The 27,336-nt window shown below is 49.9% G+C and overlaps 1 protein-coding gene across 3 annotated transcripts in view; it reads right to left on the reverse strand.

Annotated features, from left to right (window-relative positions):
* Positions 1–529: 529 nt before the first annotated feature.
* Positions 530–27,336, reverse strand: part of dph6 (diphthamine biosynthesis 6) — a 55,446-nt gene continuing 28,639 nt past the window's right edge. For 2 of the 3 annotated variants that reach the window (XM_047016239.1, XM_047016230.1), the window contains exons 13-15: positions 11,806–12,051; positions 5,377–5,767; positions 530–1,181 (exon numbers count right to left, since the gene is read on the reverse strand). In XM_047016239.1, coding sequence (XP_046872195.1) covers positions 1,063–1,181; positions 5,377–5,767; positions 11,806–12,051 — 756 coding nt within the window. In that variant the 3' untranslated portion in view covers positions 530–1,062. The remainder of the gene's footprint in view (positions 1,182–5,376; positions 5,768–11,805; positions 12,052–27,336) is intronic. The other variant, XM_047016247.1, reaches the window with a different exon arrangement.

A 27,336-nucleotide genomic window follows, 5' to 3' on the forward strand; every position in this document is an offset into this window, starting at 1 on the left:
ACACAATCACACCACTTGTGATCACACACACACACATACGCACACATACGCACACCCACCCACCCACCCACCCACCCACCCACCCAGGAGGACCTTGCCTCGCAGCGATGCGGGGATCGTCCCTTTCCTATTAACCAGAGAAGCCTTCGAATCGATGGGGACTATGAGGAGCCTTAACCTCTTCAGGTGGCTTGCTCCTGATTGCCTATTACTCTATAATAACACGTCTTTGGCCTGTGGAGCATGAGGGAGAAACAAACAAAGGCCCCCCGCTCTCCTCCCACCACGGAGCAGACCGGCAGGGCCGGGCCACCTCATCAGGCCATGGGCCTTCTCTCTGTGCACAGCACAGCTGGTGTGGTGGTGCTGGTGGTGGTGGAGCGGCCGTGACTCCGGCACTAACAGCAGGAGATCCAGGGATGAGCGTCTGGTCAGAGATACCCCTACTGTTGCCCTCTCTCTCTCTCTCTCTCTCTCTCTCTCTCTCTCTCTCTCTCTCTCTCTCTCTCTCTCTCTCTCTCTCTCTCTCTCTCTCATTCTCTCTCTCTCTCTCTCGCCCTCTCCCTCTCTCTCTCGCTCTCTCTCTCTCCCTCTCCCTCTCTCTGGGTTACTGTGGGCTCCTGTCCTCTGGTATGCTCGGCAGGCCTGTCTCCTCTGTGGCTGCTTGTGTGACAGCTGCTCTGAGCTTAGGGGACGGATACAGTGGATTAGAGGCTATGGTGTTGGCCACTTCCATAGACATACTACGCTTACACATCCACACGCGCGGGCAGAAACGCACACACGCTCACACGCTCACATGCACACACCCTCACACATGCAGACTCACACGCACACAGACAGATTGTTTAAGACGAAGGCTTCAAGATCAAGATTTTTATCTTTGCTATTCAAGTGTGCACAATGGTGTTCACATCCACACACTCATTTGAACAACTCTACACAATCGGTCATCTTCACGGTCTAAAGAGGTCTCTCGTTGTGGTCTCTCCTACTGTTGCTGAGGCCCAGAACCGTTCAACAGTCTCTCTGTGTGGATGGTCTCTCTCTCTCTCGCTGAGTCTAAACACTGAGCCAGCAGGACAGGTGGAGGATCAGGGAGTCGGGCAGGTCCAGAACTGGAACCAGCGCTACAGATGGACTGGACTGGTCTAGGGTCATCCTCAAACATTCCTCCAGGCCTGAGAGAGAGAATGAGAAAGAGAGAGAGGAAGAAGAGAGATCAAGGAAAAAACAAAGAGGGAGAAAAAGACAGAGAGGGATAAACAGAAAAAAATGACATTTGATCCAAAATTCCAAAGTTCCTTTAGTTGACACGAGGATAAGACCCCAACATGGCCGTCGCTCAGGGCCTGCCCCTGGACAGAAGCAGTGCTTAACCCTTCGACCAGGGAACACAGGCCTATTCACTAAGTATTGACATTCCCAAACCCTGGCCAGATTGTAGCTTCCCATTCAAACCCCTGCAGTGCAGACATATGGCCAGCAAGGGTTGTACATATAAGCTACTGAACCCCTACCACACACACACACACACACACGCTCACACACACACACACACACAAACACTTAGAGAGGGGTGCGTTATCCCCTCTTGCCCTTTTGGCCAAACAAGCAGCTTGTTGGTGGGACCTCGTGGAATGAATCCTGCCTCCCTGCTGTGTTGAGTCGTCAGGAGGCTGTGTTGGGACTGACTCGCTAAGCTTCACTGGAGATCTGTGTGTGTGCGTGCATGTATGTGTGTGTGTGTGTGTGTGTGGGTGCATGCCTGTGTGTGCGAGCATGGTCTTGAGTGTTGAGGGAGATGGCAGTCAACCGACAGCTTCTGGACATGTGAGAATTCACTGAGTGTGTGTGAGGACAGCCACGATGACAGTTTGTCTGTTTAGCGGGGTCCACTGGGAGACCTGACCACCCCCCACCCCCCACCCCCGCCTCGCACCCCTTTCCATGCCTCTCTCTAATTGGTCACAAGTGTTCCTGACGCTTTGTTGGCTGTCTGGCCGTGTTTAAGCACATGTTGAATCTGACAAGGGTGTGGTCACAAGGAATCAGATACTCTGGTGCACATCAAGGCTCTCTGCTGGAGAGATATGACACACAGGGTGTCACACCTGTCACTCAAAAGCTACGGCCCCTGCTCCCGCACTGGGCCGGCAGGCAAAACAACGAGCAGTGGAATGGAGATGCATGTCCTGTACTGTAAGCACTTAGTGAGCTGGTGTCAATGATGAGTTACGGCTAGCCGTGTCGCTAACGCTAAGTTTGTGGCACCAAAGTGAACTTGTGGAAAGAGAGATGAGGACAGGAAGGTTACAAGCGCTGCTCAGTGCCATTTAATCAGCCTCATCCTCTTTCATCAGAGATCCTCACAGAGGGCTAAATGCAGGCACAAAAGACCAGGAGCTCATTAGCTCATAATGCACCATGGCGTCAAAACGCCCCCACCAAACACGCAGGCCCTATTTGTTTTTAAATCCCAGAGTACTAAGAGCAGCGAGCGCGTGTGTGTTCTGCGGGATGGGAGGCGTGAGGTGCACCCTGGGACGCGCGGTCCTCCGGAGAGGCCCAGCAGACAGCAGAGACGAGCGGCGAGATCACAGACGAGGGAAACAGGAATATTAGCAGAGACGAAACACGGCCTTCATCCCCGACTCTCTCCGACACATCCCGTTTCATGTTAGGACGCTTTGGTCTCTGAGCTCACACAGGCAGGACTGCGTGTGTGTGTGTGTGTGTGTGTGTGTGTGTGTGTGAGCGATGAAGAGAGGGCTGAAGGTTATAATGAGTGACCATATTTGAAGAGTGGGTTTTTATTTTTATTGTTTTGTCAAAGCGTTGCTGGGTATATGTGCTTTTATGCCACGTGTCTGCCAAAGCCTTACGAATACAACAAACACACACACATACCCCTTCCCCTAGTCCCCTAGCCCCCCTACCGTGGCTACCCGTGGCTTCATCACGGTTCCATGGGGGCCATTAAGATCCTAAAAGCAATCACATTAGCAATGGGATGTAACTAAACCACCCAGCCAGGGGTACCAGCCAACCAGCCAGCCAGTCAATCAGCCAGCCAGTCAATCAGCCAGCCAGCCAGTCAATCAGCCAGCCCAGTGAGAGAGGCAGAGCCCAGTGTTCCATACCCACGTCTTCTGAAGCTAAGCTGGTCCATTATACATGCCATGAAAGCCCTTGGATTTGCATGAGGATTTGTGTTCGTAAATCAATAAGTACAGTGTAGACACTTGGGGGAGAACAGGAGAAAGAGAGACAGACCGAGAGAGAGGGTGACAGAGAGGGAGACAAAAGGGAGAGAGACCCAGGGACGGAGGGAGGCCGATGGAGCGGCCCTGCTGAGTGCCTGCTGGGCTTGCAGGGGCGTGAGCCCGGAGATGGTGGTTTTTAGTTGTGCTACACTGACTTCCAAACCGCTTCAAATTAACCGGTAAACGAGGGGGTAATTAGGGGGCATCGGCTCATGAAAATTGCTCATTTCGGCAGAGGCAATTGAACTATAAGGGCAGAGAGGCCTTGGTGGCAGCGGAGCGCCTTGGTTCCTGGTGAGATGAGGGGTGGGGGGTGGGGGGATGTGCTGCCAGGGTACACTGTCTCGGAGCTTAGTGGTTCACCCAAAATACACACCAACATGGTCTACTTTCACAATAATACTACCATTTAGTGAACTACCCCTTTATGTGTTACTACTACAGTCACCGAGCTGTTACTACAAGCTGCAGTCCTGTGTAGGCCTGGGTCTTATTCTTTTGGACTCTTTTAATCAAATGCACTCACTTGGTTGGAAGGTGAGGTACAGTAGGCCGCATCCCTGAGCCTGTCTGGCATGGCTAATGCGATGAGACAACATCTTTAAAGGTTTCATCCGCAGCATATGCCTTGTCTGTCAGCCGTGAATCCTAGCGCCAGTGATTCGGGGGGAAGTGTGCAGTCACATTTAGCGTGGGGTCTGGGCTGAGGCTGGGGCTGAGGCCGAGGCCGGGGCATGGGCCGGGGTGGTGGCAGTTGCGCGTGCTGTGGCGCTTAGTGCCAGGGGTGCTACTTTTCCTGCTCTGACTTTTAGGGGCCTCATCACCCGGGGATGGTGAGCTGTGACCCATGAACAGGGCCGGGGGGTGTGGGGGGGGGGGGGGCTGCTCCCAGGGCAGACGGGGGAGGGGAAGGGAGGGGGTGGGGGTGCGTGCCAGGGAAAGGTAACAGATTCCAGTTCAACGATGAGTCAATAACTGTCTTTGGGGGTAAAACAAATGCACGCACACACACACAAACACACACATTGTAGAGATGTCTGGATTTGGAACAGACATAAACCACTATTCCTATGCTCACTGATCTAATAGCACACTTTCTGATGATGCGATTCGGAAAACATTGGAAATCAACTGAGATGCTATATATAAACAGATATATAGGTTCATTAGAATAAAACATTGCTACTGTTTGTCCCGTAGGCCCTGCTATTTCCATCTCCTGGCTTAATACGCCATAGAACACAACGTTCCTGTACAACTGTTGGGTATGTTAGTTTTTTTTACCAACAGTAATTGAATTAGTTCACAAATATGTCTGTCACAAATAACTCCTATTTCTTCTTGTTCAACTCTTTCTGAAGAAGAAATGTCCACAACCACATTGTAGAATAAACTGGGATTGCATACATCAAATGTGAATCAAGGACAACCATTTGTAAAGGAGTGCTTCAGACCAGACTGGTGTAAGGCGTGAAGTCTTCATCTCCCATGAGAAGCTTATGAAGAGCCAACTACACAGTCTGGATTAGGATTGTATAATTAAAGAGAGAAAAACAAAGAAGGCCAGTTTGTGTTCAGACGTACAAACACATGTATTCTAAATAGACGGTTATTATTCCTGTCCGTGGGCCCTCGTCCTTTCAAAACCCCCCCCCCCCACCGTAAACACAAGTTATGCAGAAGCTAAAAGTGACAGTGAAAGGACCGGGTCTGGCGTGGATTCAACACTGCTAATTGATTGCTTCGGCAAAGACCTGACAAGGGAGACCGCATGATGAATGTTCTGGTCGGCCTTTTGCTGGAGACGGAGAGAGAAGCGCTCTCAGGGACCAAAATAATAATAAACACCGTTCCACATTCGTCTTGATGAGGCTACCCAGAATCCTGTGAGAATAAGCTGGTGGTGGCGTATAAAAATATAATGATGACAAAAGATGCTGTCAGCGACAGAGCTGTACAGTACAATCGAGAAGTATAATTAAATGGCGAGGAAGATGGCTGACGTTCCTCTGGTGGCGTCTGCTCGTCGACGACTTCACCGACGCTACAGTGGACTCGCGTTAAAGAGGCACCCCCCCCACACCGCCAAGAAGACGTGAGTGATAGTTACCTGCGACTAGGCGTCCAGCCAGGGAGTGGGCACACTTGTAGAACACCCTGGCACACAGCGGAGTTAGCCCAGCGGCCATCTTGTGCCTGGCCCTCTGGAGGGTGGCACACAGCGCCCGGAGAATCTCTTCCTCCGTATCTGCGGGCGCGGCTGTGCCGGGCACCGACAGGGCCAGGGAGAGGGTGCCACACAGGCTGCTGCTGGACACCAGGCCCCGACACTCTATGGAACCGCATGCCAACGCCGTGGTCATGTGACAGGAAGTCCGTTCCTCGGAGGCGTCGCGGACGGCGGTGACGTGGAGCTCGACGGCTGCGCCCCTTGGCAAGGCGGGCACCACGGCGACCACGAAAGGGGCACGCTGGACCTCTGGCTTCCCAGATAGGTCCTCCTGTAAATACATCCAGGTGGCGTTTAAATTGGAACTAGTACATTTGGGGAATTGCAGTGGCAAGCATTGAAGCTGTATGTAGGCTTTAGATCAGACCTCCTGCAGTGTCTCCTGCCTTTCTCTCTGACCTTGGGAGAAAAGGAGGCTATACAACGTTGTGAAGCAATTTCCTGATAGACAGTACAGATATATAGGTTGTACATCCATCCTCAGACAAAAGAGCTTTTATCTTCGACATGACTGACAGGGTATCAATTAAGTTCTGAGGTGGCGAGGTGTGTCTTGATGTAATGATAGGTTGCTAACAATCAAATTTGACAAGAATGCAGAAGCTTTACGGCAACCATAAACCAAACAAAACAAATGCAGTGAAATGTGCTTTCAGGTCTATCAGCTAATATGACAGCCTCCTCTACAGACAGAGGCCATTTGAACGTTTCAGAGAAGAATGTTCCAAACACGCTGAGGCAATTTCACACCATTTCAAAACCAAGACACACATGTAACAGAAAAACACAGTAATGGCTCTAAATTATTTAATATTACGGAGTAAAAATATAGTTTTTCTGCTTTCTGGATCATTGTCCATTAATTGACATCAGCTGTCTTGTGGCTGGCTGGCTGGCTGACTGGCTAGCCATGGCTACAATGTAGCCCTTCCAATAACACTTGGCTGTGGCTTCATCTTCTAATGGGGGAGAAATGAGCATTTTACCCAGCCGTCGTTTCGCCTGGAGTCAATAGGGCAAAAACACTTAACCTCCTTTTCAATTCCCAGGATCAATTTTCATCCACTTACACCCCACTTCGTAAGTGCAGAATAATAACAGGTTACATACACTTTATTTTGAAATTCACTCACACAAAAAAAGAAAACGAAAAGAAAAAACTGAAAAAAATGAAGAAACCATCGACGGGAGCAATGGCGGCAGCACCTTCTTTGTCCTGTTGGACAGGCGTTCCTGCCGTGACCCCAGCTCCACAGGCCACACCCACGCGGCACTTACCTTCAGATGAAACCTTAGCCAGGGCATAATTGTGTATCAACAGCCCACAGTGGATGGACAGACGGAATGAAAAGAAAGACCGATAGAGAGGAATGGTGGTGGTGAAGATGTCTTCACTCCGCTGATTGCGCAGCGTCCATCTTGCGATAAATACCGACAACAACCACCACCACATCAGCAACAACAAGAGAAGGAGAGGGGGGTCGATCTGGGAGTGGACACTGCGACCTGTTAAGAGGGGTGAGGTGGAGTGACAGGATACATATGCGGCCTCTGCTTTGATAAATGTTAAATTAGCACTTAGCGCCTGATGGCTGTTCTCCTGGAGGGGGTGGGAGCAGGGGGGTCCTATACTGGTCAATACTCACTGCCCTGAGAGTGAGGTGTGGGCCTGGGGGTGGGGGGTAGGGAGGTGCTCAACCAGGCTTAAAGACCAGCTGGGCTGGAGCCCTATGGTGCCTTGCTGAGCCGTGTTGTGGTCGGGGAGATGGCCAATTTGACAACATGTCCTCAAACTGTCTAAGCAAGCGACGCCAACTTTTTGACTTAATGCCAACAAGTTGTAAGTGTGTACATTACATTTACATTTAGTCATTTAGCAGACGCTCTTATCCAGAGCGACTTACAGTAAGTACAGGGACAATCCCCCGAGGCAAGTAGGGTGAAGTGCCTTGCCCAAGGACACAACATCATTTTGGCTTGGCCGAGAATCGAACTGGCAACCTTCAGATTTCTAGCCCGATTCCCTAACCGCTCAGCCACCTGACTCCCTGTAGACATGAAGGGCTTTAGACTGAGTCCCGGGACTGTCTCTCTGCCTGTCTGTCCACCTGTCTGTCTCTCGGCCTGTCTGTCCACCTGTCTGTCTCTCTGCCTGTCTGTCCACCTGTCTGTGTCTCTCTCTTTCTCTCTGTCTGTCTCTCTTTTTGCCTCTACATCTCTCTAGTCTACCTGTCTCTCTGCTCTGCCTGTCCCTCTGCTCTGCCTGTCTCTGCTCTGCCTGTCTCTCTAGTTTTCCTGTTTCTCTGCTCTGCTTGTCTCTCTGCTCTGCCTGTCTCTCTGCTCTGGCTGTCTCTGCTCTGCTTGTCTCTCTGCTCTGCCTGTCTCTTTGCTCTGCCTGTCTCTCTGCTCTGCCTGTCTCTCTGCTCTGCCTGTCTCTCTGCTCTGCTTGTCTCTCTCCCTGCAGTTTAACACTGACAGCACTCACACCGTCATACCCTCCAGGCCCTTCGTTGGATTCACCCAATAAAATAAAGAGGTGACAAATGTTGATATATGGTGGAGCTGAGTGCTTGCATAGAGGGGAGTTTGAAAGTGAGAGATGGAGAGGGAGGGGGTGGGTATCTCTGCAGACAGGTGCTACTTACTGGAATCCATACTTTTACTTTAGCCCAGCCCAGCCATGCCCAGCCCAGCCCAGTCCCTGTACTGCCGACCCAGAGCTGTCTCTCTCCATAAGGGCTGAGGTTGGAGCTGAGCTCTACAGCTACCCTGAGGGGGATGGGAGCCCCTCCCCTGCTCCACGTTTGTTTTTCTTTCCCCGCTCCCCCCAGCCCGGTCTCGCACACGTGTGGCGCGTGGGGGCCGGCGGGCCCCGGCGCGAGGCGTGAAAGGCGACCGGTAAACACGGTAATAAGGAAGTGGTGTAAAAGGCGGCGAGCAGCAGGGAGCTGATGGGGCCGGCCCGCTTAGCCAGTTCCCCTACATTTCCTGCCCAGCGGGGAGCCTTGAGAGCTGCACTGAGTACCGCCAGTCCCCGTAACCTCTCTCTCTCTCTCTCTCTCTCTGCCGCCCCTTCCTCTCTCCCTCCCTCCCTCCCTCCCTCCACCAGAGGCTCAGGCCAGGTGTGTAAACTGCAGTCACAGAGTATTTGCAGTGGTGCGTATTCCTGCCTCCACAGGGGCAGAGCAGGAATGGGTTGAGGGCCAGAGGATATTCACCATGGGACATATAGCCACATAAACAGTGCAAAGCGAGCACTCATATTAATTATATTAAAGAACTGAGCAAAGAGTACTGCATTGAGAGTACCGAATACACTGTACTTTACATAAGGGCATATAACACATCACTGAAATGTACTTCAATAAACATATTTGTTGCTCAGGTATTTTCATGAATAGCAAGATTGTGAGGATTGTGCTATAAAGATAACAAGTTAACAAGTTATTATTGGACGAAAATCATGTTGGCAACTCCACATTATAAGTTGACATGCTTTCCTGGCCTTTCATTTCTACAGAGAGACGCGTTGCTTAAACAATTATCGACTTATCACATGAACACCTCCTCGTACATCATCACACACACACACACACACACACACACACACACACACACACACACACACCACACACACACACACACACACACACACACACACACACACACACACAGGCAGACATGCACCGATTGACCTCACGGCTCCATGCATGGTAAATACGATTTCACACCTGGCACCTTCGCTGTGCTCCCAATTAACCCCGCGAGGTTCCCCGTCCACCTGATTAGAGAAATTATCAACGCACCACAACAACACGGCGGAGGCGCATCGCACACGTCTTCCGCGCTCCTCGCATACACACGTATCAAACACACCTCGCCGCTGCTCCTCTCCTTAAAACACGTACACGCTCCGGCGACCTTGTGTACACACGCCTCGTCACAACTGTGTTTTAGCCCGAAGCCGGGACACGTTAAGACCCCTTATTCACGACTTTATATGTAGCAAAGTGTTTGTTTCGCTTAGTTGAGTAAAAGGTCTCCCGCCTGTCAGTAAAAGTTGCTGAAGGCACCCAGAACAGCTTCTTCTGTGCCGTCATTGAAGATCTGTTCGTTCCAAGCTTATTGCACAGGCCAATATGTTATTTCTGTAAATTGACCTTTATCGCCATGCTCAGTGCGTAAATCAGTACCAAATCAAAGAGGTGTCGTTTCGCAGGATGTTATTCTAGCTCTTCACATCAAAAACACGTATTAAGAGTGGAAAGACATTGTGAATTGAAATATTCTTACTACCAGTTCAAGGTGGAAAGCAGTTTTGAAAAGTCTACAGTGAAGCACAGCAGGGAAAGCCCAGCCCGGGTCTGCAGGTTTTGCAATACTGCACTTTCTCAGGCGGAGGAGAGCCGAGAGGCTGAGTTATTCCCCTCTCTCTGTGGGAGCCGTGTTATCGGTGTTTGACCCGAGTTAAATATTCTCATTACAATCACTTCAAATGAGCACCGGCGCTTTGTGTAATCCCCACCCCAGGGATGGAGGGTTTCACCGGGCCTGGATGAAAAGGAGGGCCCCCCCGCCCTCTCTCTCTCTCTCTCTCTCTCTCTCTCTCTCTCTCTCTCTCTCTCTCTCTCTCTCTCTCTCTCTCCTCTCCCCCCCCCTCTCTCTCTCTCTCTCTCTCCCTCTCCCTCCCCCTCCCCCCCCCTCTCTCTCTTGGATCTCTTTATCCCTCCTTCCCATTGCTTCTACTCCTCCCTCCATCTGCGGTGAGGGAGAGAGCGAGAGAAGCGAGAGAGGGGGGATAGGGGGTGCAGGAGGGGGGTGGGAGGGGGTGTTAAGGAGAGGGGTGTCGGGAACTCACATCCAGCGGGGGGGTCTCTCTGACAGAGGGAGAGGGGGAGAGAGGTTGGGAGGACAGGATTGGAAGACCTCTAGCACTGGCCCCCCAAGGGGCAGAGAGACCAGGAGGGTCGACTCGGCTGTTTATGAGTGAGACACACTCAGCTGTCAATCTGACGAGGGGTTCATGTGGGTGCCAGGCAGAGAGGGGATCTACCCGCCTGTGCCAACCTCAAGGTGCCAGTCTAGAGTCCACTGGAGAGGCTTCCCACCTGTCTTTGACATGCATTTAACAGTCTGAACAGATGGACTATCATGACTACTTGGAGTCACTTCTAGTGAAGCCAACTTGATCTCCCAGAGTTCCTCTCCTTAGTTAGCCAGCGCTTTTGAAGGCCCTAATTAAAATGAGGGTTCCTGTCACTCACAGTCATTGTGGGTGGCCAGAGAGCAGTCAGCGGAGAGAATAAAAACTCTTTGTCATGCTGTCTCTGGTTGAAGCCAGGTCCCGTCTGTGAAACCCTCTCCTCAGGGTGATCTGGTCCATCCAGGGCCTAAACCTCAACTCTGCTCTGTCAGCTCTCTGCTCTCCATCTTTAAGAACTTTCTAGTGAGTTTGTAATAAATGGTTTGCGACAGATATTCTCACTTCTACTGGAAATCCCCCCCCCCCCCCAGTCTAACATCTCAGTCTGGGAAGAGACGTGGGGAACGGTCCCAAGACTGAGCTTCCCACCACCCCCGGCAGGATCCACATGTTGGAGGAGGGGCTCATCTCCAACCCGTCTCCCCAGGCCCCTGGTCCCCTGGCTGGGCAGATTAGAGCAGGAGGGGCCAGGCCGGCTGGGGAGCCTGGTGCCCTTATTAGCCAGAAGGAGCAGGGGAGGGATGGGTAGTGAGGGATATCAGGATGGGAGGTGGCGGTGGTGAAGTGGTGGGGTGGAGGGAGGGTGGGGGGGGGGATAAGCTGCTCTGAGAGTTGAGTGGAGCTCCAAAAGAGAAGGGGGGGGATAAAGGATTATGGAGGGTGGGGGGCTCTAAGGAAGACATCTGCTTCTGTGCCAAGCTTGGTATTATCAAAGACACCCGCGTCTCCCCAATCATCAAGTTTTCATGAGCGGGCTCACTGGTAAATATCAGCCACAGCGGCCCCTGGTCTCTGAGGAGGGAGGCCCGGGCGAGGAACTTTGGCTCATATTTGCTTTAAAGCGCATGAAAATTCTGATAGATGTCTCTGACAAGCTTGAATACTCTATCAACTTTCTCCACCACATTCCAAGTGGATGCTATCGAGCACGGGTAGTGTATTCCGTTGTCTTTCTGCGAGCTCCGTACGGAACACCGCTTCCTGCTTTTATGTCGCTGCTTGGCTTCTACTGTTTTTTAGCCACCCCCCCAAAAAAAACACATCCATACAACGACTTGAACTACTTTGCATCACTTTGTTTGTTTTGGTTTGGAGAGCCGTCTTACGTGGCCTGCTGCTGTCCTCAGCATGCTCTCCCAGACCTCCCTGATGGCGGCGACGTCCCGGCTCCGCGTGGCGTAGCAGTGGGCCTGGAGGACGTGACCCAGCGTCAGGCCGCTCACCACCGCTTCCAGAACCTTCTCCACGTGGCTGAAGGAGAGCCGGGCCTGGGGCCCGACGCCGGCCTTTACCAGCTGCATGGAGCAGGGGACCAGGGCGATCTGGCCGGCACAGAACACAGCCTCGTCCACCTGGAGTGGAACACAACACAGTTGTATAAGGCTAGAGTACAGATCCCCGGAGAACAGATAAGAACATGGCTACGAGGGGCCGCTTGTGTTCTAGCTTGATTCACTTTACAGATGTCTACAGTAGAAAACCAAAAGTACTTTTTTACACGTTGGTAGAGGCCAAGCTATTTTACAGCTGAAACTGCTTGATGTACACAATCTAACACACACACACAAACACATGGATTCAGAGAATAAATCTCTCCTTAAATCAATTTGTTGTTTGAAACTCAATTACACCCTCCCACAGACCTGGTTACTGCCAGGGTAGCACAGCCTCAGCTCTGGAGAGATGTCACACATGATGAATGCAGCCATTCTCTCCAACCCACAAACGCCCAGTGAAGATGTTGTGCTGCTTGATTGAACGCGAGGCCCAAATTATTTATTTGATTTCAACAACATACGCTCAAACACATCCCACACCTACAACAACAAAAAGCTTTGTCAACGTAGAGATTTTCTTCTTCTTCTGGTTTTCCAGAGCAACTTGAGGGATTGTCAAACACGTAAAACGATTTAGTAGAGGTGTGGCTCACTTCATAAAAGTAAGTTAGCTAAAGCCTTTCTGAGTCCTGTCAAAAGAGCCCTTTTCTGTCAAGGAGGTGCAACCATCAAATTAGCATCAATTATCAAATGATGATGTTTGAATAGCACTGCATCAATTAACAAGTTCAGTCTTTTTTAATCTTAATTTCATTTTGCCATATCCTATCACCAATAATACACATTTCACACAGTGTTAAGGTAAGCAGGTGATTGCGCTCGTATGCGTGTGGTAGCGAGCGTACATCTAGAGCAGTATGTGTGCACCTTATTCATGAGTGCAATTAGCCATGCGATAATTAGCTGAGATCTCCCGTTAAACGCCTCAGTTAGAGCAAGTTCCCGAAACTCAATAATTTAGCTCAGGAGAAAAATCCATCTGGTTAATGCAAGAGGATGTTCTGAGGCCTGGCTAGAGACCCGTAGACCCTAGCTGAGGGTCTTCTGAGGGGGATCTGGTCCACAGAGACACACTGGCAACCCACCAGCCAAGCCCCCTGGTCCAACACTGAGGCCCTATGGGTCGAGCTCAGCCTACTTCCTGGTTCGTGTAAACAGCCTGTGGTGACAGGCAGGTAATTGGTGGGCTAAGCACAGACCCTGGGGTCTGATTGGGAGCTGACCTCCAGGGGGATCACAAAGGGACCAAATCAATGGGTACATGGTGTGAAACAAAGTGCTTAAGCCATTAGCATAGGGCCTGTGCGTGGGTATCATGTTGCTCTGTCAGATTAGTAGGGTTAGGGGTGGACTGGTGGTATTAGCAGAGGCTTAACAGCCCTCCTTTCTCCTCCCTTCTCACCCTCTACCCCTCACCCCTCCTTTCTCCTCCCTTCTCATCCTCTACCCCTCACCCCTCCTTTCTCCTCCCTTCTCACCCTCTACCCCTCACCCCTCCTTTCTCCTCCCTTCTCACCCTCTACCCCTCACCCCTCCTTTCTCCTCCCTTCTCACCCTCTACCCCTCACCCCTCCTTTTCCCATATCTCCACAGTGTCCCTTCGCTCACTCGGAGGGAAAGTGAGGCTAGATCTCCGGTCACCCACACATCTTAAGCCCATAGAGTTCCTACAAACAAGGTCTTCATACATTCATCATTTGGTGGAGGTTTTTATCGAAAGGGACATTCAATGTGCATTTAGTAAGCGCCACAGATAATCAAGGATGTGAAATGTTGTAATATACATACTGGGTTGAATATATCAGTACCAATTCATTGAGTGAGAAAGTGTGTTGGAGGATGTCAGAATAACCCAGCCCAGCGTGCCAGGTAGGGAGGACGGACAGCCATACCACCATGATCATCTGGGTTTCGCCTCACTGCTGGATTCACTTGTGCAGCTTTGATGAATCAGTGGCTCCTGTCTCCGCAACTCCAAATTACCGGGACGAAGGATGAGGTTGGAAGTGATGAGGACGAGAGGGAGGGAGGGGGGTCGCCTTCTTGCTTGCGAACGCTGGGATCAATCACCGGATAATTTACCTGGGAGCGGCGTTTGCCATGGCGGCGGCAGCCATTCATCTAGGTCGGCGTCACATCAAAGCCCCCCCCCCATCCCCCCCCCCCCCCCCCCCCCCACCCCCGCCTGTCCCACACGTCAACAACAAATCGTCACTGGCATTGCATTTATGGGGCCATCAGATGCCATCATTCCTCCTCCTGGCTGAGGGGCGAGGGCTGCTGCTCTACCCTAGGAGGGGGTGGGGGGTACTGGGTTGGAGAAGAAGAGCGCCCCCCCCCCCCCCCTCCACCACCAGCAACCGCCCTGGCTTCGGGGTTTCAACAGCCGGGCAGGGATGGCTAGCCCCTGTTTGTACATTTGAATATCAAAATGGGGGGGGGGGGGGAGGGGGGGGAGATATTTGGTGGGGCTAAAAAAGCCCTCTCCCCAGCCACCACCAAGCAGGTGTGCGGTGATCAATTATTAAGGCCTATCGCTCAGGTTACCCTAGGTGAGGGAGGGGGCTGGAGGTGGTGTTGGGGGGGGGGGGGGAGGCGACGGGGGTCTTTTCATACTATACCGATTTGGGGGGGATGCAGGGGAGAGGAGAGTGAATACTATTTACATAAAATTAACAGTTCAAAAGAATGACTTCACACACCAATCAAACTTGTTAATTGACTGCCAATGGTGTGTCCCGGCGTATACAACACGGGTACATTATTCATTGGGAGCCTTGACATCCAAGACAGACCAATTTGCATGGGCGTCCTAAACGTGATCAACAACCACAACGCCGCATGCATCTTTAATAAGCGGAGAGATGGGGCTCTTAAATATTCATGAGGGTCAAACAATCGCATATCACATTAAACTTCCTGTAACAAGCTGGAGTTCAAACGCTAAACCCCGGGGGTCTAAACGGCCCCCGGAGAGACAAAGGAAACTCGTAATCTTAAACTTGTATTTATGATTTTACTGTACAGTTGATGGAGGGCCATATTGACTGCTTTACGTAGCTGTGACTGGCTGAACGCCTGATGCCATTTAATGTTCTCATGCTGTCCATATCTTTTTTTTTTCAATGTGTCAAATGGTAATCAACAAGGAAGCTGTCGTCTCTGAATCACACATTGGAGCTGCATACACAAGCATTTACAAACAGTTTGAAATATATATTGTTTATACATAGTGTTTATAAGAAAATCCAGTGTTTAAAAGCAAATGCTCATATAGAATTAGGATGTATTCATTTGGAAACAGACTAATAACCACAACTTGGGACTTAGGGTTAGACTAATAAACGGTAGAAAGAGGCAGGACCAATCATTCCAAGGTAACCATGTGCTACAGTGAAATGGCAAATAAACTTTAAACTAGAAATTTGGTTTAATTGTCAGTAGATCAGTTGTGTCGCCAAGAGAGGGCCAGGGGGGGCCAGGGCCACCCTGATCCAATCGCTGCTGGACTGATCCAATGGCCACTCCTCCCGAGTCATCAACTACATCGTCTGATTGATTTGGCTGTGCCCCTGCGGCCCCCCGCCAGGTCCCCCAACATAAAACATATCTGGAGGTGCCACTGCAGCAGATGCAGAAAAAAAGCCGTCCAGAAAAGGGAATGCTACACACTGAAGGTTTAAACAAAGTGTGTTTGTCATTGTTTACTGTCCCAGCAAAAAGACACATCATTGGTCTCTGAAAGAGTTTGGTCTTGAACCCTGTACCTTCCAGTTATAAAAGCTATTAGTTGACTTGACACTAAACCCCTATCAAACCATATTTCCCTAACGGTCCCTCCAAGCCACACAAACTTCCCATCAGGACGGCGTTGGAAGCGACTGCCGCACGCGCTGCCTGCTTAGCATTAATTAATGCCCTGTTTTGGCTTCATGCTTTGTCAACCTTTATTTCATGGCTTTAAACACCATCATTTTTCATAAACCCAATGACGAGTCAAAAGGTCAGGCAGCCCAAGGACTCTTTTTCTCCTTCCCTCCCTCTCTACTCTTTCTCTCCATCTCCCTCTCTCCCCTCTTCTTTTCTCTTTCTCTCCATCTCCCTCCCTCTCTCTCTTTCTCCTTCTTTCTCTCTCTGTCTCTCTCTCTCTCTCCATCCCTCTCTCTCCACATCCCCTCCCCCCCTCTCTCCCAGCTCCAGACAGTAACACATATGTAAATGCACTCGAGACTCACTTGGCTGCATCTCTGCTCGTCCCTTAGCCCACCAAGCCGTATGAAGCATCTTTAATTGTCCCTTTTAGTTGGAGGCCCTCTAGGCACAAGCAGCCATGCCATGCCAGGCCAGGCCAGATCTACATAACTGTCCTATTTTGACCCTCTGAGCTTTCCATCCTGCTGAGTGTGAGGCTGGGTGTCGTTCAGCAGTCAGGTTCTCTGTCTCTCTCTCTAAAGACACAGGGATGTGTGTTGGAACACAGCAGTCACACATGCTAATGGTCCCGTCCCACCTTGGAGACCTAATGTGCAATTTAGACCATGGGACTGATGGTCAATTTCCACACTGTCGTCAGTGTGTGTAGCATGTCTTGATGAGTACACTTTAAATGACCGGACAAAGCCTTAAACAAGCTCTTAATACCCTGGCTGGATGTCTCCAAAACGCTGACGCACCATTTCAAGTGGGTCCAAGCCACAGATCATTGGGTGTTGTGTGGTGTAGTACCTGAGACTGAAGGCAGGGGGGGCTACTGACTGACAGCAAGCCTCACAGCACCAAACATTCATATCTCAAACAGCGAGTGTTTGAATATGAAAACACACTATTCCAAACTCTGCAGACATACCAAGGAACCACCGACTATGCAACAAAACACTGTTTCTCCCCCATCCGTTGAATATTTAAAAGGTTGGCATTTGGCTTAAAGTACGGGGGATCAAGTTTGACTCAGATTATTTAAGTGCATATATTATTTGTAGCCGTTTTTTGGAGGGAGGGATTTGATATGGGATAAGTGTTTAATCCTGGCGCGGTGGATGGCAGTTTATCAGGCTGTTGTGCGGTGATTCCATCGCGGCCTGGTTGGCGTTCGGAGCCGATCACGTCTCCCCACGTGGGGACGATAGGAGACGGACTCACGTTGAGCTGTGCCCTGAGGAAACCCTGTCTCCTCTGACACCCTGTCTTTTGAAATACACAACGCTGGAGAGAGATGCAACCTTCATTGCTTTGTCTCTCCGTCTCCCTCTTTTTCTCCTGCATCTTTAACTGTATCAGTCTTCTCACTCGAGGACTGAATTTTTTTTTTTATTGGGGGGGGGGGGGGGGGGGGGGGGGAGTGGTTGGTTCCATCCCTCTTGTTTTCCTCTTCGTTGCTGTGCTCTCTTCCTGTTTGTGCTCCGGTTTGAGCCTAACCCTTGCATGCTCAACTGTCACATGACATCAGTGTTACTTAAATGGCGACATAAATAGCTGTACGAAAGGCACAAAGAGAGACAGAGGAATATGGAGAAAAAGATGGAGACAGAGCAAGAAAGAGAGACAGACAGAGAGAGAGAGGGAGGGAGAGAGAGACAGAGACAGAGAGAAAAAAAGGCGTATATTAGAGACTTCTTCTTACACAGCATCCTCCCAGCTTTGAGACGAGACCCTGAGAGACAATGAAGGACCACAAACCTATATTTAAAGGCTTGGCTGTTAACATAACATCTCCAAAGAAAGGACTGGGATGAGGGGATGGTTTGGAGCCATTGCACAGACAAAGCAAGGCCACCCCTCTGTCTGTGTCTCTCTTTGTGTTGTCATGGTCCAAGCTGCCAGTCACCATGCCCTCCACGCTCTCTAAATGCCCGCTCTACGGTGGCCAGTGTTGGCCAGTCACATTGTCCTGTCAACTCTGGTCAACTTTATGCTTATTGCTGGTTTGTCTGGAGCTGCTGTGTGTTGGGGAGTGTTATGAAGGTCAGAGGAGAGAGTATGGACACACACACACACACACACGCGCCACTGTAGATGATGGGATACATAAATCTGCAATTTAATCAAATATGTCTACACTGACAAAGAAAAATCTCAACTGACATCCTGTAATTGAATTATGAATCTATTATAAAAATAAATAAATGTTAAAAACAAAAGGTTTTCCCCAAATGCAATTAAAAATCGAAAAAGAAAAGAAAAAAAACAGGAAACTGTAAAAGGTGTGTGCATATTGAGGCCCAGCAGTCAGATGGCCATAATGACTCTAGACCTCTGGTGCAGTCTGTGAGAGGCGGTGACAGAAGGGCATGTTTTCTCATCGCGTTAGGGCCAAATGCCCCTGCTCCCTTCAACTGTCCAGGCCTGCCGTTTTTTTTTAACAGTTTTTTTTTCTTAACAAATTGGTTGTGAGGCTTTTACGACTGATGCACATATCGCAAAGAATCCTATCTGCCAAGCCTCCTCTGTGACCTGCCCGTAGGACACTGCAGGCTCCTCCATGCGTCGCTCTATCAAAGCCGATCTTTCCAGGACAATGCAAATGATGACAAATTCCATCATCCCGCATTATGCGTGCGCCGCCCCACCCCACCAACCCACCCTATCCCCTCCACTGCACCCCTCCATGCCCACCCCACCCCCGTTAATCTCCCTAATTCGAGAGAAATGTGGGGTTTTCTTTTTTTTTTTTTGCGGCGTTCTTTCTGCTGAGGGGCATGTTGTCTGATTGAATGATGCTGAAACTGCAACCCTCATCCTCTGTTCCTGCCCCCCCCCCCTCGCCCCTCCTCACCCGCCCGCCCCCCCCCCCCCCCACCCCTTTCCTCCCCCCCAGCTGAGACCACCTCTCTCTTTCTGTCCTTTCATATTCCGTTATTGCTGGATGGACAGCGCAAACCTTCGTCCACTTTTTCTGTTTCTGGGAGGAGAAAAGTGGATACCTTAAAAGAGCTTCTCAAAAAGGATTGAAACAAAAGGTCTGTTGAGGTAGAGAATTTTGTCTGCAGAGAAACCCATTTCAATTCGGACTGCTTGATCATTGGATTGTCACCCGAGTGTATTCGCATGTGTTTACGTGTGTGTGCGTGTGTGTACGTGTGTCGGCGTGTGTGTGTGTATTGTTGTGAGTGATGGATGTCCACCCTGTCTCCCCCATGAGTTCCAATGACACGTCAGGCTGTCACATTGGGGAAAGCAGTGGTCTGGACGGGTCAGGCCCACTGTCTCACCCTCTGCAGCCTAAACACTCTACCACAGACACGTAGACAGACAGGCAATGCAGAAAGACAGGAAGGCAGACAAGCAAGCAAGCAGAGACAGAGAGAGCTACAGACAGACAGGCAAGCAGGCAGACAGGGAGACAGATAGGCAGGCAGACAGACAGGGAGACATAGGCAGGCAGGCAGACAGGGAGACAGACAGGGACACAGACAGGCAGACAGACAGGGAGACAGGCAGGCAGGCAGGCAGACAGGGAGACAGACAGGGAGACAGACAGGGAGACAGGCAGGCAGGGAGACAGACAGGGAGACAGACAGGGAGACAGATATGCAGGCAGGCAGGCAGACAGACAGGGAGACAGACAAGAATACATCACACAGATAAAGCAACGGGGACCAGAGCGTGGCAGTTCCCTCTCCTCTCAAAAGATGGCAGTATGACTGCATTAACCAGCCTGCCAGTGAGGGGATGTGGAGAGCAGCTCAGCACTCGACGTGCTGTATCCAGACACTGAAACACTGAATGCAACACTACAGCCACACTCTCTGCGAAGATCACGGTCTTTCGCAATTATGCTTTTGACATCATGAAAACGCACTCATTTATAAACAACAACTACAAAGTTGTGGAATAGCAGCGTAGCGACAATTAGATAGTGAGACTGGGAGGTTTCACCAGTGTTTCACTATGTTTGTTTATTCTGCTCTGTAGTGTCAGTGCAATGAAAAAGCTATAAAAAAATTTATCACTATTCACAGTCCAGACCAAGCTGTAGTGATATGCATATATTGAGAGGATTTTGATTATATAATCTTGTCTCTATTAAAACAATCATGTTATGGAAATGTGCCACACATTTCCTGTCACAATATATTTCCTTAATATATTTCTAAATGAATAACCAAGATGACTCCTGAGGTAAAGCTGATATTGTATTTCAAATGAGTATATAAAAAAATACTTAATATCCCAATATTCTATACACTTCCTAAAAATCTTGAAACAGTTTAGAAATGTACAGTGTAAAAACACTTCATAGCATCCAACATGTTCTTACGTAATAAATATAAATAATAAATCTATATAGAAGAATGTAATGCTGAAAACGCTGATGTGTCCAAACTAGACTGGGACATAGTCTATAATTCATCCAAAGCACTTGAACCTCAGTGAGAAGCTGTCAGGACAATGGTCGAGGTTAGAAGCCCCCAGTACTTCTACATGTGACAAAGACAGTCACCAGAATGTAATCAAACTGAGCTTTGAACAGTCCATTTAACTATGGCAAACAGGGAGAAGAAACATCTCCTTAATAAATAGAGACAACTGCAAGGCTAGTCCACCATCACATGAAGACCCAGAGAATCTTCCTGGGAAGGTTTTTCCTCAGAAGCACTTACTGTCACGTTTAATAAGGAGAATTAAAGAATGTAAAAATGAGTACAGAGTAGTCTTGGTAATAATTTGAAAATGGACTAAATCACCTGAACATTCTCACTATAAACCACGGCTTCGTAATAAGAAAGCGTCATTCTTCCACTTATGGCAAAAAAAGTGTTGTGTCATCCTGTCAGACTAAAGTTTTCTTAACAGGACCCAGCTCTGTGTGGACAGGAGCTGAACCTGCAGTGCCTGTCGTGTGCTCTCACTGGACTGAACCTCCAGTGCCTGTCGTGTGCTCTCACTGGACTGAACCTCCAGTGCCTGTCGTCTGCTCTCACTGGACTGAACCTCCAGTGCCTGTCGTCTGCTCTCACTGGACTGAAGCAGATCACTGTGTACGGAGCCAACATGGGCCACACCCGCCAGCTTGCTTTGCTGTTTCGGTTCTACCAGTCTCTACCCTTCACAAGGAGCCTTCTCCAGCTTCTCCCTCTCGCTCGTGTTCTGGGAGTGTGTGTGTGTTTGTCTTTGTGTGCGTGTGTGCATATATGTTTGTTTGTGAGTATTGTGTGTATTTGCGTGTTTGTGTCTGTACCTTTGTGTGCGTGTGTGTGTTTGTGCTCTTCTCCAGCCCTGTCAGCTACGCCCTCTCATCACAACGGGAAACACACACACACACACACATACACACACACTGGGGCAGCGTCTGAATATAGCAGCGAGTTACCATAGTAATGGGCTGGTCATAAGTAGCTCCTGTCAGAGCCAGTGATAGGACTGGACAGCACGTTGCACTCCTCTTTTTATCCATGCATCTCTCATTCCCTCCTTTATACCAGGGAGGGGGAAACAACCGGCTTCCAATTGACAGAGATGGGCAAGAAGAGCGACAAATAATTCACACAGAAACACTCCGGAGGCTGATAGGAGCTTGGTGCGATCGGGAGTTTGTGATAGCGCCCGGAGATTATCTAAATGTGGGACGTGGTCGTGTGGCTCAAACGGTGTCTCGACGATGCTGGTCTACGACTCCTCCTCCACTTCATCTAAATCCTCACATGTGGACACACGAACAGAGGACCCCCCCACACACACATAAACACACACCAATAGAGAATAAAAAAGGCAGCGTTTCAAATGACTTTTTGACTGTTTCTATTCACCCAGAATGCACATTAACAACCAATCAATTTTGAATGGCAGTGATAATGCATAAAATATAAAAAACTTAAATATATGAAACCCTTTTACAAGGGGATGTACTCCAACTATACCTTGTTAACTGAGCCGAGCCAGAGAGTGGGGAGGAGGCAGGGAGGAAGGGAGGGAGGGATGGGAAGAAAAAGAGGAGGATGGGGGGGGGGAAGGGTGGGAGAGAGGAGGAGGAAGTGGCGAGTGTGTGGGGGGGGGGGTCAAAAAAACAGTCCACCTACCACACAAGAGACCACATGCCCCTTCTCCCATGGCTGACTAGGTGTGTAAGGGTCACTGCACTGGGGACACGTGTCCGAGAGTGTGTGTACGTGTGTGTGTGTGCGCAGTCTGAGCTTGTGTGTGTGTGCATAGGGGGGAGGAAGGAGAGGGGGCCGGGGGTGGCAGCAGCAATGGTGACCCCCCCGTCCCCCGCCCCCCATCCCGCCACGCGACATGTTGACATGAACCAAGGCAGTCAGGCACCAATAATACATGAAGAGCTGTTCAGGGCTAATTAGGATCAGTTGTCAGGGGCCCTGGCCCATTAGTGTGTGTGTGGGGGGCGGGGGCGGGGGGGGGTGGCAGGGGCCCGGGCCCGGGCCCGCGTCAGGCACCGATGCGCTTTGACAGATCCGGTCCTTCTCGTGTCCTCGGCCGGTGCGAGCTGATACCAGCCCTGTTGCCCACGTGGCGCGCTGGCGCGGGCCCTTAGTGCCTCCTCACCATGTCTGCTGCCACGGCAGGTCAGCCTCCACAGGGAGGGGGGGAGGGGGGGGTGGAGGAGGTGGAAGATGGCAGGGACAGAAGGGTGGAAGAGAGAAATAATTACCCTCCTCTCACCCCCCGCTGCTGCCACCCCCCCCCCCCCCACACACGCGCACGCACACACGAAACTGCCCCCTCATCAGATTGGCCTACATTTAACTGTGACACACACACGCAATGTAACAAGTACACCCCCCGCCCAGTGTATCCACCGCTGTCCTCAGCCACAGCGGTGACAATGTGTCAATGGAGATATACGTCTGCATCCGGGGGGAGAAGGGGAGGCAAACCCCCGCTGTGTGTACGTGTGTGTGAGTGTGTGCGTGTGCTTGTGTGTCTGTATCTGTTTTCAACAGACTACCTGTCTTGTCACTCTTCTATGAATACCATGGCGAGTCAAATGTGAGTCACTCTAATGACCAACTCTGTAGACAGATAGAGACAGGCCCTGCTACAGCGAGTGGGTATACAGGTGTGTGTGTGTGTGTGTGCGCACGCCTCGGGCCTTGCAACTCACATGCCATTCATGTAAGGCCTTATCAGCTTTGAAAGGCGTGTCGTGTGTCTGTCCAGTTCAAGTGAAGACAGTTGACCCCTGTGTGTGGGTACGATGAGTAAGGCTCACACACACACGCACACACACGCACAGTGGGCAAAGTTTCCAAGGTAAACCACGGCTGAATTAACCGTCTTCCAAATCCGACAAAATCCAACTCACAAATGAGTCAGACCCAAGGAATGAATGTCCAGCTTCAGAGGACAGCTACAGACTAAACACACCACTAAGCCATGGCAACACAGGCAGTACACAGAGAGGAGAGAGCAGCAGTATCCCACAATCCTCCTCAATCTCGAGCCTCATCAAACCCATTCAGGCTTCAAGGCCTCATTATTCATCGTCTCAATTACTCAACAACTGTTTCCCACTCTCTCTCTCTCTCTCTCTCTCTCTGTCGGTCTCTCCCCCTCTAGTTCTCTCTCCCTCTCCCTCTCCCTCTCCCTCTCCCTCTCCCTCTCCCTCTCCCTCTCCCTCTCCCTCTCTCTCTCTCTCTCTCTCTCTCTCTCTCTCTCTCTCTCTCTCTCTCTCTCTCTCTCTCTCTCTCTCCTCTCTCTCTCTCTCTCCCTTCCTCTCTCTCCCTCTCTCTCCCTCTCTCTCCCTCTCTCTCCCTCTTTTCTCCTCGGGTGGAAATGATCATTTGTTCCTTTATTAGAGCTGATAACGCTGTATGAGCGCACTCGCTAGAGAGTGGCCCGTGCCGCTCCTAGCCTCCAGCGTTCCTGACGTTCTTATTGGTGCGTCCATTCACGCTCCCCCCTCCTCCTTTTATCAAGCGCTTTTCAAGTCATGTTAATAGACTAGAAAATGGAGACGTTTATGAAGCACAGGCCGTGTTTATGAAAAAATCCATAAAGAGTGACAGGGGGGTGGGGTGAGATAAAAGAAAGATTTGAATAGATGACAGCGAGGGAGAGGGAGGAGCCGCAGATGGACACCACCTCCGTGATCGCTCCATTTATTTCGAAAAAAAAGAAAAAGAAAAAAGAATACAAGATTAATTTTGCAGCGTTAGAGATTATGTTTATTGTCCTGATTAATCTGTGCAGCCGCTAACCCCAAATGCACATGCAACATGCACACACATAGGCACGCAAACACGCACACACTCACTGCACTAGGTAATTCCTCCCCTCCCCCATAAGCTGTAGATGGCTGTGTTTTTACTTAATTACCCTTCTGTAGTAATTGAAGTGGATGCAGTCTCCACTGACGCCGGACTGGGCTAAGCAATTTTTAGGAGCTGAAGGTGAGGAAGAGGAGGGTGAGGAGGAGAGTTTAGGGCTGAAGTGTGCAAGTAAGCTCTTTCATGGCAGTGAAACGTTCTGTGGGAGAAAATGTGCCATAAAACAAAAGCACTTAGCTTGATTCCTACTATTCATCAAAGAAAAAAGTCCAGCGTAGGTTTTCCACTACCTCACACACACACACACACACACACACTCAACACAATTCACAATAAAGGACAACACAACTGTATTTGGACTCTCATATAAAGACGTCAAATTGTGCTTCCTCTTTAAACCCAGTTCCCGCTCTCCGGTTTTGCTTCACACACACACACACACACACACACTCCGTCCTGTCCTCTCTCCAGGCCTTTTGAGAGAGGGAGGTGAGAGAGAGCCTCTCTGCTGTTCAACATGACCCCTGACCTCCCTAACAAGGGGGTCAGATGTGGCTCTGCTCATTGTTTTACCTCATGTAACCCGTCCCGTAAGAAGATTATTCAAATACTACCGCCCGCCGCAATGTGCCCGGCTAAACCTTTTGATGCTAATTGGCCCCGTCAGATCCACTTTCCCCACGATGCTTCGCCGTCCACTTTGACAATGTTCAAAATCCAATACAAATCCTATTGCAGGCAGGCGAGGGGCTTCCACAATATTGACTGTCACTCAAAATTAGGGGAGTGTGGGAAGGAGGGGGGTAAGCTCGCATTCAGTGGCGGGTGGGAGAGGGGGGGGACCTGAGGCTCGCCCCGGCTAGCTCCCCAAGCGCACCCTCTAGAATCTGATCAGTGGGCCTAATCTCCCACCAAATCTCCCAGGGGTGCTCCATTTATCTCTTAACAGGAAAGGGGAGATGTTTAACGGTCGTTCATCTGATTGTGCTGCCGTTCGCAGGTTCTGCGTTTACTGTGTTGGCTGCTCCAAGGGCCTTCTGGGAGATGGCGAGTGATTGAATCAGGGTGTGAATAATAATTTGTATATATTTTCCTGCTCAGTGTTTCCCACACATAGACTAATTTGTGGCGGTGCGCCACAGAATCAACACCGGCCGCCACACATTGCGTTTCGTAAAACATTTTTTTTATCGCTATTTAGGTAAAAACACGCAGCGTATTCGTTCAGCTGCATTTCCTTTCCCTGCTCTCCCTCCGTCTCTTTCACGCACGCGTCTTTCTCACATACACACACAGTCACTACGTCAGCACACGTTAGCAACAATGCATACGCCGTTCTAGTGAGACCGACAGCTACATCAGAGAGCCTTCAGCATTAGTGCCGTAGCTAAAGGTCTAGGAAAGTTGAGGCTACTTTTCGCTAGGTACCGACGGACACGTCTTAATCGAAGGTTCCCCTTCGTTCTTTTGGTGAGAAGTTTCAAGAGCTAGCTACTTACCCGGCGTCATGGAGCCGACCAGTTAAATAGTTATTTAGCACCCTGTATGCAGCGTCACTACCTGCATATGCAGAAATTATTTGTTTGTTGTTGTTGATTTAGTGAATTATTTCGACCCCCCCCCCCGCCACATATAGTTTTCTAATCTGTGGGAAACACTGCTGCTGTTAACTAGGATTTTGGTTAATGACGGGTCAATCTTGCCCTGTCTTTCAACCGGCAAGCTTAATGATGCGTTATGAGTCCAAGTCGATTTTTATTATATAGGAGGTTGGAATTTTGTTTCTTTTTTTATTGTTGCAAAGAATTGAGCGTTGAACATTGCTGTTTCTCCAAATGTTTTCACTTCTGAACATGCAAAATATTGTAGCTTTTTTCCTACAGAATGATTGATGTGTTAGAACGGGGCCTTTCTGATAATTTAATTATGCAAATTGAGACAAAACACCAGCCAGGGAGAATTTGCAAGACATTTCAGATAAACATCAACATCGAAACGAGAACAAATTGGTTAAAAGACCCTTTGGTCTCTCATATTCTATATTAAGGCAGGCCACGGACCACAATCAAATCCTGACGCCATAAAGACATGTCTCATTAAATATATCTTTACTATTATGCTAAACATGACCTCTACACCTGGAACTAATCAAGGGTGTAACTGATAGACGAAAGCATGTAAACAAACCTGGATTAAATCAGTGTTCCGTTGCTACAGGTTGATTTACAGTATTTGCATAAAGAACACTTCCCGAGGCCTGCAGCTATGACATCATGAAGGTTAACTGATCCTGTACGTCCAGTATGATGAGGGATCTGTCGGCACGCCATGACATAGACATGGAGCAGACTCACAGCGGCAGACACACAGACAGGCAGACACACAGACAGGCAGACACACAGACAGGCAGACACACAAACAGGCAGACACACAGACAGGCAGGCAGGCAGACACATAGACAGGTAGACACACAGACAGGCAGACTCACAGAGGCAGACACACAGACAGGCAGACACACAGACTCACAGAGGCAGACACACAGACAGGCAGACACACAGACAGGCAGACACACAGACAGGCAGACACACAGACAGGCAGACACACAGACAGGTAGGCACACAGACAGGTAGACACACAGACAGGCATAAGATAAGTCAGTCAGTCAGATGGACTGTGTCACCGCTAACCTGCTGATCCTCAACCCAGCCCCCCTCATCCCCCCCTAACTCCTCCCCTCATCCCAACATCCCTCAGTTTGAAGAGCCCCACACACCCCCCCCCCCACACACACACACATGCCCATCCCCTGATAGAGAGGTCTGACTAAGACATGCTGGCCCAAACTGGGACCATCCAAAGGCACATCATTGTCTCCCCATAGACCTGAGCGAAGGCCACATTTAACAGTCAAACGTCCAGTAATACTCTATTCTAGCCAGAAACCAAGTCATTGATATTCCCCCAACGTTTTGCTATTAGTTGCATCTAGTTAGTCATATTTTACCATCACATTAAGAGACGACATTATAATTTCCAAATGTGCCTGTGCGACACCAGACTGATGACATTCTCCAGA

This window comes from Hypomesus transpacificus, chromosome 3 (genome assembly GCF_021917145.1).
Source record: "Hypomesus transpacificus isolate Combined female chromosome 3, fHypTra1, whole genome shotgun sequence".
In the NCBI taxonomy this organism is placed as follows: domain Eukaryota; kingdom Metazoa; phylum Chordata; class Actinopteri; order Osmeriformes; family Osmeridae; genus Hypomesus; species Hypomesus transpacificus.